Genomic DNA, 16397 nt, shown 5'->3' with positions numbered 1-16397 from the left:
TGCTTTCAGAGTATGTATCTTAAATATAAGTGTATTTTGTATATAAGTGTATTTTAATCGCTTATTTTAATTTTTATTGCGAGTGCAGTAAAGACAAAATATACTTATATACAAGATCTATTCTCTAAAAGCAAGTATAAATATCTTATATGCTGCTTCTCAGGTGGATGCATCTTTTTTTAAAGGATATTTAGATATTTTAAAATATTTTTATTTTTAATATTATATTCAACATTCTCAGATAACTCTTTTTTCTTCTGCAGTATAGCTGCTTAAAAAAATGTATGTTGTTTTAAAGTAGTTTTAGATATTTATATTGGAAAACAAAAACAAATCAAAAACTTTTGTTGCAGTGTATAATGGGGCGAAGACTACCCTCTCTCACCTTTTTGTTCACTTCAGTCCATCTTTAACTCCCCCCTCCCCCCCCACCCAAAAAAAGAAAACTCTCTCTTATTAATAAAGCTGCATATTGACAATTTTCTTCACAAAAAGAAATGCACAGTGACACATACAGTATTATAATTCAGTAAGTCGCAAGCCATCACGTTATAATCTAGCTGCATTAAGCGTGCATGCTCGAGGGATGAGCATCCCCGCACTAGAGTGTGCATCAGCCAGGTGCAGTTTCAATCTCTCCCCCTTAGATCGGGACACTTCGCGCAACTCATAGAAGAGGCGCTGTCCGCACAGAGAAATGCCAGTTTCGGAGTTTGTAGTTATTTACATGATCTGCTTCCGTATTATTTGAACTTGAATAAAGCTCTAACACATTAAACATAACTGCATTTAAGATGTAACGCCAGGGTGTTTCCTTTAAAGACATTCGACACGCAAGTTTTGCTTCAGCGGAGCGGCAGCTCCAGCTCCACTTATTCCACAACTGTGTTTACTTATTTTGTATTTTTGCATTATAATTCCCTCATACTTTGTGATCTACATCACCTGAAGCTGTTTGGAAAGTTTAGAATGCATCTGGACTGCAAGCTGTGTAATTCTTCCTCTCCTTAGTCAGGCGCGAACTGCAGTGCTGCTCTCGTGCGTCATCATTAGAGTTTAATGTGATCTCATGTTATATTAAATGAGATCAAACGACTGTTCGACAATTAACATTTTTGTCGATGTTGTCTAACTTCCAAACCCAGTTTTTCTTATTTAAAGTTTTACTAATATGGGTTTCTGACTGACATTTTGGCTCGTTTTAATCTTCTGTCAGGTGTCAGCTGGGTCCATACTGCACAGATAACCCGTGCAAGAACAGCGGCAAGTGCATCGATAGCCTGGATGGCCCCGTGTGTGAGTGTGAACCTGGTTTTCAAGGAAACAGGTACATCTTTTGCCCGATTGAATTAACCTGTGAGACTCTATCGAACAAGTCAACATTGAATCAAATGCAGATAATGAAATGCTTCCTTATGAGATACTACATCTCTTGAGACATGCTTAAATTGAACTTGTATAGTCTCTGTGGGCTGATGTGCTCATGTGCATATTCTGCCATGGAAAGCCAAAATGCAGTAACTACTGCATTTTGCATTTGTAGGGCAGTATTGTGTACTCAAAAATGCATATGCATCTGTGTATTTACATTACATATGCATGTGTGTAGGTGCCTCAGTGATGTAGATGAGTGCCTGAAGAACCCTTGCGCTAACGGCGGTCACTGCCAAAACACATACGGCTCCTTCAACTGTAACTGCTCCACGGGCTACAGCGGTGGACAGTGTGAACTCCGTGCCGAAATCCGCAATGAATTTGTCTCTACCTCTTGGAACATCGGCCTGGAGGAAGTTATCGGAATTGTCGTCTTCGTCGCCTGTATCTTCCTTCTCGTCCTTCTCTTCGTCGTGGTTCGAAAGCGAATATGCCGGCGCTCAAAATCCAAATCTGATGATGACAACAAGCATGGCTTAGACATGGGGGCCCCACACTCCTTCTTCCAGCGGCCATACTTTGACTCCAAACTCAACAAGAACATCTACTCTGACATCCCGCCGCAGGTCCCCGTGCGGCCCATCTCCTACACTCCCAGCATTCCCAGTGACTCCCGCAACAATCTGGACCGCAACTCCTTTGAGGGCTCGGCCATACCGGAGCACCCAGAATTCAGCACGTTCAACCCCGACTCGGTGCACGGACACAGAAAGACAGTGGCCGTTTGCAGTGTTGCACCTAACCTGCCTCCTCCCCCTCCCTCCAATTCAGTGTCCGACAGTGACTCCATACAAAAGCCCAGCTGGGATTACGATTATGATGGTATGTACAGGGACACATTTGCTATCCAAACATGTGTTTGTTAACTATGTAACACATCTATTTCATATTTTCTTTCCACACAGCTAAAGTGGTGGACTTGGACCAATGTCTGAGTAAGAAGCCAGTGGAGGAAAGTGCGTGTCACCCTTACAACACCAGAGGGAGCATGTCTGAGATGCAATCTCTCAACTCCTTCCAGTCTGAGTCATGTGACGACAATGGTACGTATGGATGGGAATGATCAGCCGGTTTGCTTTTACTCTTTTGATCGATAAATTATAAATATTTTTGTGATGTGTTAAATAGGACTTAATGAAATATGTTTTATCTATACAGCATGTATCTATAATCAAGACTCAATACAATAGTGTGATGAGAATACATCTTTTATTGTAAATCTATGAATAGAGTACTAGTATGCTGTTAACTGCATACTGCGCAGTATACACTGTATACTGCTTTTTTAAATAGTATGTGAAATTGTAGACATTATGCAGCAGTAAATGTTTCAAACAATAGTATGCTATGTTGTTGTCACATGACCTGCTGCATTTTTGAATCCAATTTTGTGTAAAATGTCTGAAATCTTGGCAGTCTTATCATCAATGAATCGTAAAGGATTTGTAAAAACATGATGACTGATATTACTAATTCATCACATTGGAAATGGAAGGTCAAGTTATATCATATACTGTGTACTGCAGAAATAGTGTTAGTATTATTCAGAACATAGCCTACTTTCTTACATACTTTGTTATTGGTTAGTGGTTGGAATCATTTGGTGTCAATAATGCCTGGGATTTTATACTAAACATCTAGTACTAAGTGTAAAGGATGATTTCTGTTTGGGTCATGTGTTGTCATGTTTCTCTCTCTTTCCTATCGCTGCACTGGGGCTTCAGCTCCCATTTGGATCAAATCTCACCACAGACACAGAGCACGGTTTTAAAATAGAGGCCTGCTCGTAAGTGAACACTCGCCCACGGTGGAAGGAAGTGATCACTAAAGGCCCTGTGAAATTCTCAAGGCATAAAAGGAAGAAAGCATATCTTTTCTCCAAGCCCCCTCGTCTCTTTCTTCTCCCACTATTGCTCTCGGCTACTTCTCATTAGATTTTTATAAGTTCAAGGCAACATCTAAGAATGACCGATATACAGCAGTATTTTTTAAGTTCTCTGTATGGAATTCATGTTTTGCATTCTTATTTTTCCCCCCTTTATTTCTCTTAATGAAGCCAATGGATGGTTGAAGACATCAGCTCAGAGTGTAAAAGCAGGGTAGGAAAAGTACACGTGATGGGTCACACACATCATTTCTGTTGCTCACAGCTGATCCTGATTACTATGTCTAAAGGTCCTTTCACATAACTCGCCTCAATGTTTCACAACGCTTTGTACTCTGTGGAGCAAAGCATACATTACCCCCAGCACAGGTCAGGTGTTGTAACGCAGCGTTCGAAGTTTAAACCATTTAATCTTTGACCCCATTTGCTGCTGACCTTTCGAAGCACAGCTAATGATTAACAGGACAATTCAAGTAACGTACATATCACAAAAATCAACAAAATAGAAAATAATTTGATCCTGTGCTCATCCTGAAATAGATACATTGAGTTGTAAGACCACATTGACGGCAAATTAAGATATTCAGTTAATTAGCCAATATTTTGGCCATTTTAAGATTATTGTATCAGCCGATAACCATGCCCACTTGGCAAATTAACTGTCGATTAAGGTTTACCTCTATTGATAAAGGGGGGAATTCATTTAGAATGAATTGTGCCCTGTCAAAGTGCAGTTTATTTGCATACGTTGTGTACCCTGGTATAGCGCTTGATTCAGGCAATGGCGTAAACGCGCCCAAAAAATCTGTGCTGAAAGCAGTTTCCACTGCGCACTGAGCACTTTTAAAATTCAGTTTACTGCCGGTTTACAACAGGTGGTAATATCGCAATGTTAATTGTGCCAGCCAAGTAGCACAGAGTTTTGTAAATGAACCTAATTTAATTTTGAAAGGAGGAGGGTTTGCACGGAAAAGAATGACAATGACTTCATTACAAAACTCAAGACAGTGCACTATTTTAGCGCTGATTGCACCTGCTTAAACTAGATTGTGGGTGGTTGGTATATAAATGTGACGCACGTTTTTGTGCTAAAATGCCACGTGCAAAAGTGGCGCAACCGTTTAGTGAATTTGCCTCTAAAGATGCGGTCACACATACCTTCGCACGGCGAAATTCATTAATCTCAGTGGGAATCTATGCGATGGTATTGCGCAATAGACTTCCAGTGGCGAAGAAGTTCCCCTCGCGGATTTCACGTGGAGTTCAAGTTTAGTGAACTTTGACAGGAGAATTTTGCCACGCTGATTAATTGGAAGTTGCTTGGTTTGGCAGTGAACTCTGTTTGGGTGGTGCTTTGTACACAGCTACACTGAATATTCACAATGGACAAAGGATATCATTTTAGCATTGTGTTTCTTTTTAACTTTGACAATTTTTTTAACTTTTTAACTTACGAGTAAAAAGTGCTTGACAATTATATTTTTGCTGGTTTCACACTTGCTCATAGTCCGCCCACGCCATCTTCACCTGCAAAATTTCGCCATGCGAAGGGATGTGTGACTGCGCCTTAAGTTTTACTTTCCTCATCAGTAGAAAAGCTACCAAATATTATACACATTAGATATTTTTTGTGAATCAATAAATATTAAAATAGTAAAACCACTATTCATGATGCTATCTGCAGTGCAAAATGTGAAGGTTGAAGCAGCTCATGATGTTTGTATTGAAGCAAGTTATGTGAAAGGGACTTAAGTCATCTAATCTTTGACTCTTGACCCTCATTTGTCCTTTTCAAGCCCCTAACCCTGACCTAACAACTCTCTCCATATGTGCCATATGGGAATGTACCTGCATTTCCTCTAAAAAAAATTCCTACCGCCTTTTTTTTTTAGCATCATGTCTGTTGATTTATATTTTGGGGCCAGAGCGTGTCTTTGTTCTGTTTTATCTTTGAGAATTCACCTGATCATTCCTTCCATCTTTATGTTAATGTGTTGTGATCATGAGCACAACGTCAGCCTACACTCCCACTGTCCTCAACCCAGAGGTGTGCCTTATTGACAAACCAAATTCCTCTGCCATTCACCCATCCCTCAGTTCACACCCTAGCCACCGTTAAATCAAATCAAGCCATCCGTTTTGTCAGAATGAAGTGTCTCATTATAAGAAATGCTTTTGTCTCTGTTGTTTCCTCTCGCCCTCGCAAACTTGCCTTCCAGTGTTTCTTTTCTGTCATGTTTTCTTCTAAAAAAATTAATGTTAGATTTCTCTTATCTGCCCTTCCCACAAGCCTCCCTAGTGACAGTAATCCACCTTGTCAGCACTGTTGTTGACTCGGTGGAAAAAGAAGGTATTCTTTTGCTGCTTCATTAGCTGATTGTTAAGTGTCTGGTCTCCCTGTTGTTAATGTCTTAAGGTTGAATATTAGGTCTCAAAATGCCATTTTCTTCACCCTTAGTACGTCTGTGGAACTAATGCATTAAAAGTGACTAATCACTTCTTGTAAATTTCTATCATATGCCTCATTAGCCAATCAGGCGTCTCATTTGAGATGCACAAAATTTTATCTTGTCATGCTTAATTGAAAATATTGCTGGAAATTAAATGGAACAAGGGCAACCCTCATCCTTCCCACCATGTGCCTGTGCAAGCAAATGGCATGTATAATGTCTCCACATACTCTGATGTTTACTCTTTTGTATTCATCTCCTACACCCACACTTTCTCTCTCAGTATCTTCCAGTATTTGACATTTTGTCTTTCTCTCCTCTTATTTTCTCTCCGCTTCTTTGTATAAAGAGTCATTCTCGGCTCATGAACACAAGAACCCAAGAGGTGATTTATTTTATTTTGTATGGTTTGTCTGAAGCCTTTTGATTAGATTTTTTTGCTTTTGTTTTGTTTGTTTACCTCCCTTTAATGTAACAAAACTCTGCATGCCCACAGTTCTGTGACAAAAAATTGTGTACATGACACCTTTTCCTCAAATCTTTTCCTTTGGTGGCATTGGACCCACGGAAGAGGCAACGTTGCCATTTATTTTTAAAAATTTTGTCACAGCACTAATAAAGTGTTTTTTGCAGTTAAACTTAGTGTGATTTCAGAAATGCTCTCAAAATCGCTCCAAACCACTTTATTTGAAACACACCTTCAAAAGATCCATAATGAAATATTATGTGGAAAATAGATTTTGAAGTATATTAATTGCATGTTGTTAGATTTTATAAAGTTAACATTTACAAATTTACTCAGACTTATTTTGAGTTTCTGTGGTATTCGTGTGTATGTTCATGTGTGGTGTGTAAATTAGTGTGTGCTGCTGTATTATTTTGTTGAATTGATCTGCATTGTGTTGTGATACTGACGTTGCATGCAGTTGGTTTTAAATGACTGCTAACCTGGCTGGCATTAACTGGGTGAACACAACTTTTATGTGGGTGTTGAAGTCAATTCAGTTTTTGTTCAGGGAGTATATAGAATAAATATATTATAAGGGCTGTCAATTGATTAAAATTTGTAATCGAATGAATTACATTAGATGCAAATTAATAAATAAAATTAATCACAATAAAACGCATGTCAGTTTTTGCTTTAAAAAAGCCCCCAAATAAACATAATTCAATATATAATACCAAAAATAATTATATATATAATAAATATAATAATTTTGATCATTCAAAGACAATCGAGTAGAGCAATGATTAGACAATACAAAAAGTGGCTTTAGAATTCAATATATTTTTTTATATTTCCATATCATTGAACATAAACGCTTTGTTTTTTAGGATGCTATGTTAAGTTAAATGTAGTTTGAAACTTTAAGAAACGTGTCGAGAACTATGCACTCCTCTGTCCAGCTGTCTTCAAACAGCTGTCCGTTTGTTGCCTGTACAGCTGCACATTACCTGTACAGCTGGAGAAGTGCTGACTACCCCATGCTGACTGAGACTCGCAAAATCATGGAGGTAGCACTTCAGGCTTGAATTGGTAGGAAAATTCCTTATTATGGAATCTATGTACCGTCAGAGGACATGATTAACTGCCTTTTTAACATGTTATTTTTTATGCATTACATCGACAGCCTTTATAATCATTTGACAAGAAACTTGCATAGGGAGATTTCAGCTAATCTCTTAAAGGAAAGTTCTGGGTTAAATACAATATTTTGATTGTATTTCTTTTATGTCGATTACTAGATAAAATTTTTGACTTGTACCTCAGTTTGTAAAAACAAACATACATTGACAGTTATGCACTTACAATGAAAGTCAATGGGCCAAGCGTACAACAGTTGCCCCATAGACTTCTACTGTAAGTGCATGGTTTTTGTCTTTACAAACCTAACCTGGAATATTCCTATTAAATTGACCTCACTGAAGTTGAATTGACCTCAGCCTTCCTTCTGACTGTGTGTGTAACCCCAATCTAATGAACAGATTTTGCTTTAAACAATCACTGTTATGTTGACAATTTATTTCGTCCAACAGGCTATCATTGGGACACATCTGACTGGATGCCGAGCGTTCAACTTCCTGGAATCCAGGAGTATCCTCAGTATGAGGTAGTGGAGGCCCCACCCACCCTTTACAGTGACCCCGCCTTGCTGGACACAGACTACTATACAGGCGGATATGACATCGAAAGCGACTTCCCTCTCCCACCTGATGATTTTCTCGCACACGATGACCTGCCCCCTCCTCCACCCGTGCCAGAATATGGGGAACGCTATGACACATTGCAAGTCCCCACGCAAGGGCTAAACAGCACCCCATCTAGCCCCGGGTCTGTGGTCCGCCAGCGCCCACCTTTACCCCAACTCTACAGCCTCACACAGTTCATACCCCACCACCATTACTCTTCAGACCCAGAACCCCAGACCAACCCCACCAATACCATCACATCATCAACCACCGGATCCCCTGGAGGATACCGGCGAGGAGGCTTCCCACTGGGTTACGGCCGTGACTTCGATCCCCCTGCCGCTGATAACATGTCTCTGTCGCTGTACACGTCCACGGCGTCTTGCTCGGACATGTCGGCATGCTGCGAGGAGTCGGAGGTGATGATTAGCGATTATGAGAGTGGAGCAGAGGAGGAGGAAGCGCAGTTTAAAAGGCTGGTCAAACTGCCGCTGGACTCTCAACAACAGCATACTGAAGTCTGACACTGGATCCAACAGCAGAATATCAAAAGTGCCTAAATGAAACCCTGCTACAGGAGACTGTGTATTGAATGCGCAACCACACAACATACACGGTACATGGAAGCATACGTAGTCTTACATTTAATGTAAATGCCAAACACTCACACATACACACATATGAATCTTCCTCTCTCTGAAGAAAGGTGTTGGACTTGCCTGAACACGAGTTCTCTCCAGTAGCTCTTGTGGGCTTTGTTATTATTATTATTTAGTATTGGAGAGAGTATAAGACTTCGCTGTGCCATTAAAGAACACCAATCATCATGCACATGATGTCTGACAACCATGCTGAGATGTACAATTTACACAGAAAATAACTATTTTGTCATGGATAATGAGAGAAATAAAAGCATAATATCAAGGTGATATCTGTATTTATATAGATAAAACCATGCAAACAGATTTTTATACAAATCCTCATTCATTTGAATTGTAAATTTTAATGTACAGTTTTGATTTCAAGGTTTTACTAGGTTTTTGTAGATATTTGTTTTCCAAAAAAGTAGTATACCAACCAAATGGTGTGTCTTTATCAACCTTACTGTATGTTCATTCACAAGCAAAAAAAAAAAAAAGCAGAAGAGAATAAATAAAAGATATGAATGTGTGATCGTCACAACACGTGTTTATGTCTGAAAGGCTTAACTGATGGTCATCTGCATAATCTTGTGATGTGTATTTTTTTATTATTATTATTTGTTTGTTTGTAAATTGTGACTTTGGAACATCTTTATTTTTTTCCACCATGAAAATGGGACCCAATATATTTATATTGCAAGATTATTCACAGACATGTGACTTTTTCAGGGGTCTGTGTGTGTGTGTGTGTGTGTGTGTGTGTGTGAGCAATGCTATGGTCTTGTTTTATGATTTTTATTAAATACTGCCAATAGCTTAACTGCTTTACTACTGGCAATAAATTATTCTCTAAAATGGGTTTGCCTTGTATGTAGTTATTCATAAACATTTATAAACCATTCAGTGTCAGGGACTAGATGTTATAGAGCTTTCTGGCATTATTCAGTGCACAACTGATTTGAACAGTGCATTACATTTTATATTAAAGGGGACACTGTTGGAAATGAATGGGGTTCAAAGTCAGAGGTGAATCCTCTTACCACTGATGCGCATAGACGGGCACTCCACTTTTCTCGCTCCGCATCAGTTCAATGTCATGCTCCCGCGCTAAATTCTGTGACTGTTCGCTCTTTTCTTTGAAAATAAACTGTCCTAATGAGTAACGTTATGAGTGAGTACACTGTGCTATACTTCCCTGCCCAGCAATCTTACATATGCTGCTATCTGTCTGAAAAGCCTACTCATCTAAGGGAGTGCAGGAGGGATGGATGATATAAATTTAGAAAGTTGTCACAAAATATAATGTAACCAAATGCTATAATTTATTTAATATTATTAATATGTTAATCTGGATAAGTTAACCCTAATGTTAAATAAAACTATTAATAGCAATACTTAAACAGAACATTGACCACTTTTACTGTGTGAATCATCTCTGACTAAACACTGTGTGAAATGTTTATTTTTGCCTTGTTTTATTCAGTTGACATGAAGGACTTGATATCAGTTTTGTTTAATAAGCTCCTCATTTCAAATCTTGAAAAATGCTGCCATCTCCTTATCTGGGTCGTTGCATTAATATAGTGTTGTAGGCTGTGTTCATTTAATAGCCATTATTTTCAGAAATCGACGAATAAGAAAAAAAGTGATCCTGCAATGTGTTTCAGTCACAATGCTCATTATGCAGTGTAGAGATCAGGCGACATGTACTGTTGACATTGAAATATTTCCAAATTAATTAATATTTAATCAAATCAAAATTGGAATCTAATTGAATCCAATTAAAAAGGGAAATCAATGCCAATACCCAGACTTACAAATATTAGTTGATGTTGATTCTTATTATTCAAATTGAATGAATTGATTAAATTGAAGTATTTGACATAAAAGGATTACACATTTTATAAAGTTAGAAAAAAATGACTTAAATTGGGAAATAAAAAAAAAAAAAAATCAATTTCAGGGGGTTAATATTGCCCCCTAATGGAAAAGATAATTTCTGGCCCTTGGAGTGGAGTAGTCAAAATATACACTCACTGAGCACTTTGTCAGGAACACTACAGTGTGGTCCTAATAAAGTGCCCAACGTGGTCTTCTGCTGTTGTAGACTATCCGCCTCAATGTTCGACATGCTGTGCATTCTGAGATTCTATTCTGCTCACTACAATTGTACAGAGGGTTTATCTGAGTTACCATAACCTTTCTGTCAGCTCGAACAAGTCTGGCCATTCTCCGTTGACCTCTATCATCAACAAGGTGTTTCCATCTGCAGAACTGCTACTCACTGGATGTTTTTGGATGGTTTTTTATTTTTTGTTTTTATTTTTTTTTTTAATTTTTTTGGCACCATTTTGAGTAAACTCTAGAGACTGTTGTGCATGGAAATCCCAGGAGATCAGCAGTTACAGAAATACTTAAACCAGCCCGTCTGGCACCAACAATCATGCCATGATCGAAATCACTGAGATAAAAAAATAATTTCCCCATTTTGATGGTTGATGTGAACATTAACTGAAGCTCCTGACCCGTATCTGAATGATTTTATGCATTGCACTGCTGCCACATGATTGGCTGATTAGATAATCACATGAATATGTAGGTGTACAGGTGTACATAAAGTGTTAAGTGAGTGTATACCTGTATATGTATATAGAAAGTAGTCAAGAAGCATTATGTTCAGATGTAATGGCATATTAGTGAGGCAACTGTCATGAATTAAACAAGAATAGGAACAACAATATGAATAATCTTAGGTGAACCTTAGTCAATGTTAATTTACTCTTTTTTTTTTTTTTTTTTTTTTTACTGATTGTAGCAATGCTGCATTTTAACTATTGATAGTTATACATAAGTAAAAAAAATATTTTTAGGCTTCTAAAGCACACATGCAAATCTCACAAGAACATTCCTCAATCATATTTCACCCCAAAATAAAAAAGCATTAGAAATCTTTTTTTACATAAAGAAAATATTAAGCCTGTTTTTAAGGACCATTAAGATTTTTTGCACTGTGACATTTTCATTACAATTGATGCCCTCAATTATTATTATATAATGCAAAAAAGACAGGGGAAAAAATATAGTATTTAAATTAATTGATGCACCATCATACTGTAGTATATGTATAGCTTCGTATTATAACTGCCTTTCATTTATGCTGATTTTAATTATACAAAAATAAAAAACAATGCCTGGATATCAAGATTCTCATTACTGTTTACATCAATGAAAAACTAACCCCTATATATTAACTATTTAAATTTATGCATGTCATATTTTATTCATGATTTTCTAAAGCTTGTTGATTACTTTGCTAAATAAATAAATAAAACTTGTACACAATTTACTAGATGTTTACTGCCTCCTGGCGGAAGTTTCAGTGCACTTCCGGAAGTAGTTGACCTTATTATATCATTTTCAAAATGGACGCTTTGAACATGTCTTTTTGCTGTGAATTTTTTGCTGATTTTGATAAAGTAAAAGTAACAATAACCTTTATAATGTTACTATATTTCAAAATGAGTATCTGCTGAATTTAAGCATCTTGTGCTAGGTTAAAATGTCATAAGGTCTTTTATAGAAAAATCATGTTGAAATATGTGTCAACAACCCGATCTCACAAGAATTTTTCACAGACGAAGTGGCGAATTCGTTGCGATGCGTACGAGTTCATTCTGACGATACAGGCTTCCCTCATGTTCTTGAAGTTCCCAGTGTGCCGTTTGTTCTGTGTGAATCCAAAAGTGTGTTTTCGTAACTTTAACCCCTAACTGAAACCCCATCCCTAAACCTAACCATAAAGTTTAACACCTTTCCCTACCCATAGTGTAAAAATAACCATGATATTAATGTACAGTATGTGTAATATGGAAGAAAGTGACACTTTTGGGTTCTGAATGAGTGTTTGTGAAGCGTACAGTATGTGATTGGTTGATGTGTAAGTCATACGTTTTCGTACGAATATTGTTGTACGGTCTGGTATAAATTCGCCACCTTGTAGTATCGTGATGAATTCTCATGAGACTATGTTGGTATCAAATATAACACAACAGTATAATATTTGAGGTCCAGTACTGTGCAAAAGTTTTAGGCAGTTGTGAAAAATTTTGTATAATGAGAATAAATTAAAAAAAATGGCATGAATAATTTTTATTTATCAATTAACTTCATATAAAGTGCTGTAAACATAAAAAAAATGAAATCAATATTGGGTGTGACCACCCTATGCCTTTTAAACAGTACTAATTCTCCTAGGAACACTTGCGCACAGTTTTTCAAGGTTGTTGGTTCTATGTTCTACAGTTCTATGTATTTAAGGCTGTCTCAATTGCTTCTGTGTTTCGATGTTGAGATCAGCAGGACTCCTTGTTCTATTTCTATTCTGTTTGCAAAAGGAATGTTTGGAAATCTAAAATGGATAATTACAATAACACACTAAAGCAGAAGATATAAAATAACTGTGTTAAGACATGTTTTTGTGAAACACCTAATGAGCCTAAGACTTTTTCAAAATATCTCTTAATCATCAATACAGTACATCACATTCATGCTCACCACAATAAAAACAAAAATCTTTGAAAAATTAATACTGACATATAATTTTTATAAGATATATTTTAAGTGGGAACTGATATTTATATGTATTTTTATATATGCAGCCTGCTCTGTGAGTATAAAGATCTTATTGTTTTACATTACAAGCTATTATGATGTCATCTTACCATAACCTCCTGAGACCCAGCAAAAAAAAAAAAAAAAAAAAAGACTGGTGTTACAATTTCACTTTTAAACATAAATATAGAATAGTTTGGTGTATAACAACAAATGATAATAATTGTTTTGGGGGAAATAATTTATTCTTATTTGATTTGATGTGCTGAGGGGAAGTCGTCATGGTCAAACTCCCAAACATTTGTTTTTTCTGAAAAGCCCATGGTGTCCTCTTAAAATACCCCAAAATGTGTTACTGTGGCATGACGTGGGGAGAAACATAAATAACAAAACCCTATGCAAAGATTAATTGATGGGTCTAAGGAAAATAATGACCTTTAAAGCCGGATGTATCAAATATGATATATATATATGTAAAAAAAAAATAAAAAAATAAATAAATAAATAAATAATAAAAAATATATATATATATATATATATATATATTTTACGATATTTCACTGGCAGGTTAAAAAAAATGCTCAATTAAACAAAAAGCATTTTCTTACTATTATTTCATATGTCAGGCTTTATAGGGTTAATATATTAATATAAAATAAGTATTAATATAAAAATATCTAGATGTACTACAGTAATGAGAAAAGGGGGAAATGTCTATCAAACTTAAATGCTGGGCAGCATTATCAGATTTTCTTTCTTTTTTTAAAATAATTTTCATGGTTTATAATGACAACGGAATTAAATCAGATCATTTTATTCCTTTGCATTATTAAATATATATATATATATATATATATATATATATATATATATATATATATATATATATATATATATATTTAATATACAGTGTTGGGAGGCTTACTTTTGAAATGTATTCCACTACAGATTACAGAATACATGCTGTAAAATGTAATTTGTAAACTATTTCGTTAGATTACTCAAGGTCAGTAACGTATTCTAAATACTTTGGATTACTTCTTCAGCACTGGTAGATTTTTTCACTTGTTTTGACTATAAAAACTCTGCCAGTACAGTAAGACAAAATACACATGTTAAAAATACATTCTCTGAAAAACCTAAATATCTTATGCAGTGATGTTTCTGAAACAAGATAAATCAAATTGATATTGTTTTAAGGATTTTTAGATATTTTTACAGGAAAACAATAAATAATTATTATCAAGAATAAGATTTTTGCTCTAATATCAAAGGTCTTACTAGAAAAAAAGAAATTATGATCCAACGTGAATTTTCTTGATAAAAAAAATATGATCGTGCCTGGTAACATGTGCATGTAAAATGGCTAGAAATAGCATTTCTAGCGTAAAGCTGACAATTTACAAAAGGTTTATTTCTATTTCTTCTGCTCCAAACTTCCTTCAAACTTACTTCTCTGTCTGCTCGTATGAATGTAACACATCATAAGAAAGTGTTTCACCGCTGTTCAAATACACTTTGGATCACATCATTTATATGGATAAATGTTTTCCATCTGAAAGGACTAAATATTAAATGAAACAAATGACAATAAAATGCAAAGTAATCTCTTCAGTAATGAAAATACTTTTTTAATGTAACTGTATTCTAATTACCAATGATTTAAATTGTAACTGTAGTGGAATACAGTTACTTCTATTTTGTATTTTAAATATGTATTCCCATTACATGTATTCTGTTACTCCCCAACACTGCATATATATATATATATATATAAATTCCTAATCCAGTAATCAAAAATTATTGAATACGGTACGGAAATGTAATGGAAATTATTTGGTCAAATGTGTGGAAATCCTGATCTATACACACATAGGCAGGGTTGGGAAGGTTATGTTTAAAAAGTATTCCGCTGCAGATTACAGAATACATGCTGTAAAATGTAATTTGTAACGTATTCCATTAGATTACTCAAGGTCAGTAACATATTCTATATACTTTTGATTTCTTCTTCAGTACTGGCAATTTTTTTTTTTTTTACTTGTTTTGACTATAAACAAGTAAATAAAGAAAATTAACTTGCATTTAAAAGAAAGTTTTCTTGAAAAAAAAGTCTAAATATATTATGCAGATTTGCTACAAGTAAATGTATATTGTTTTAAGGATTTTTAGAAAAACAATGTTTACATTTTCACTAAGAATACAAGTTTTGCAGCTCTTATATCAAAGTTTTTTCTAGAGAAAAAAGTTATGCTCCAATGTGCATTTTCGTCATAGAAATCATTATAAAATGTAATGATGCCTGGTAACAGATGCATGTTAAGGGAAAAGATAACATTTTAGCTTAGCGTAAAGCTAAATGTTTACATGACAATTTACACAAGGTGAACTGTTTTTGCTACTCCAAATTTCAAAACCCCACAGAGCATACACAACAACATTCTTTTCTGATCGTATGTGGATTCTGTTCATAGAGTGAGGCAGAAAATATATTATTTGTAGCTTTCTATATGATGTTTAAGTCTGCAGTGGTTAGCATTTCATGTATATAATCATGTATTTATTGGATTTATGTTTCATCTGTCAAAGCATTTCTAACTGTTATTTGTTAAGCTGTAGAAACATTATGTAGCATCTCTATTAAGCTCCCAAGAGAAAGTCCCTCAATGACGTCATATCCACCTTTTCACTCACAATAGTATGACCTTGTATTAATGTAACTTATTATGTAACTTATTGTAAACACTTATTATTAATAAGTGTTTCACCGCTGTTTAAAAGCGGATCGCATCATTTATATGGATAAATGTTTTCCAACTGAATAGTCAAAACATTAAATAAAAAATTACAATAAAGTGCAAAGTAATCTCTTCAGTAATGAAAATACTTTTTGAATGTAATTGTATTCTGATTACTAACTATTTAAATTGTAACTGTAGTGGAATACAGTTATTAATATTTTTAAATACGTAATCCGGTTACATGTAGGCTGCTTCATCATGGTATATCTTATTTATTTAGCAGGACAATTTTTTTGGAACATAAATATATAAACTTTTACAAATTAAGATAGTCCCAGGGTGTTATTGAGCTGGGTCTTGTTTTCTTTTGGGATTCCCTTTGAGTTTTGCACGTCTAGCAGTGTAGTAAGATCAATCCAGTAGATGGCGATATTGTAGCGCAAAA

At 35.5% G+C, this 16397-nt stretch overlaps 1 protein-coding gene across 1 annotated transcript in view; it reads left to right on the top strand.

The window, feature by feature from the left end:
* The window catches only part of fat1a (FAT atypical cadherin 1a), a 119089-nt gene extending 109137 nt beyond the window's left edge, over window positions 1–9952 (top strand). The window contains exons 25-30 of the mRNA XM_051703305.1: window positions 1217–1327; window positions 1610–2256; window positions 2340–2477; window positions 5610–5669; window positions 6119–6154; window positions 7807–9952. Coding sequence (XP_051559265.1) covers window positions 1217–1327; window positions 1610–2256; window positions 2340–2477; window positions 5610–5669; window positions 6119–6154; window positions 7807–8483 — 1669 coding nt within the window. The 3' untranslated portion in view covers window positions 8484–9952. The remainder of the gene's footprint in view (window positions 1–1216; window positions 1328–1609; window positions 2257–2339; window positions 2478–5609; window positions 5670–6118; window positions 6155–7806) is intronic.
* Window positions 9953–16397: the final 6445 nt, after the last annotated feature.

The sequence above is a fragment of the Myxocyprinus asiaticus genome, chromosome 7, assembly GCF_019703515.2.
Source record: "Myxocyprinus asiaticus isolate MX2 ecotype Aquarium Trade chromosome 7, UBuf_Myxa_2, whole genome shotgun sequence".
Lineage (NCBI taxonomy): Eukaryota > Metazoa > Chordata > Actinopteri > Cypriniformes > Catostomidae > Myxocyprinus > Myxocyprinus asiaticus.
The sequence above is the reverse complement of the archived record's forward strand: the minus strand, read 5'-3'. Positions and strand labels throughout refer to the sequence as shown.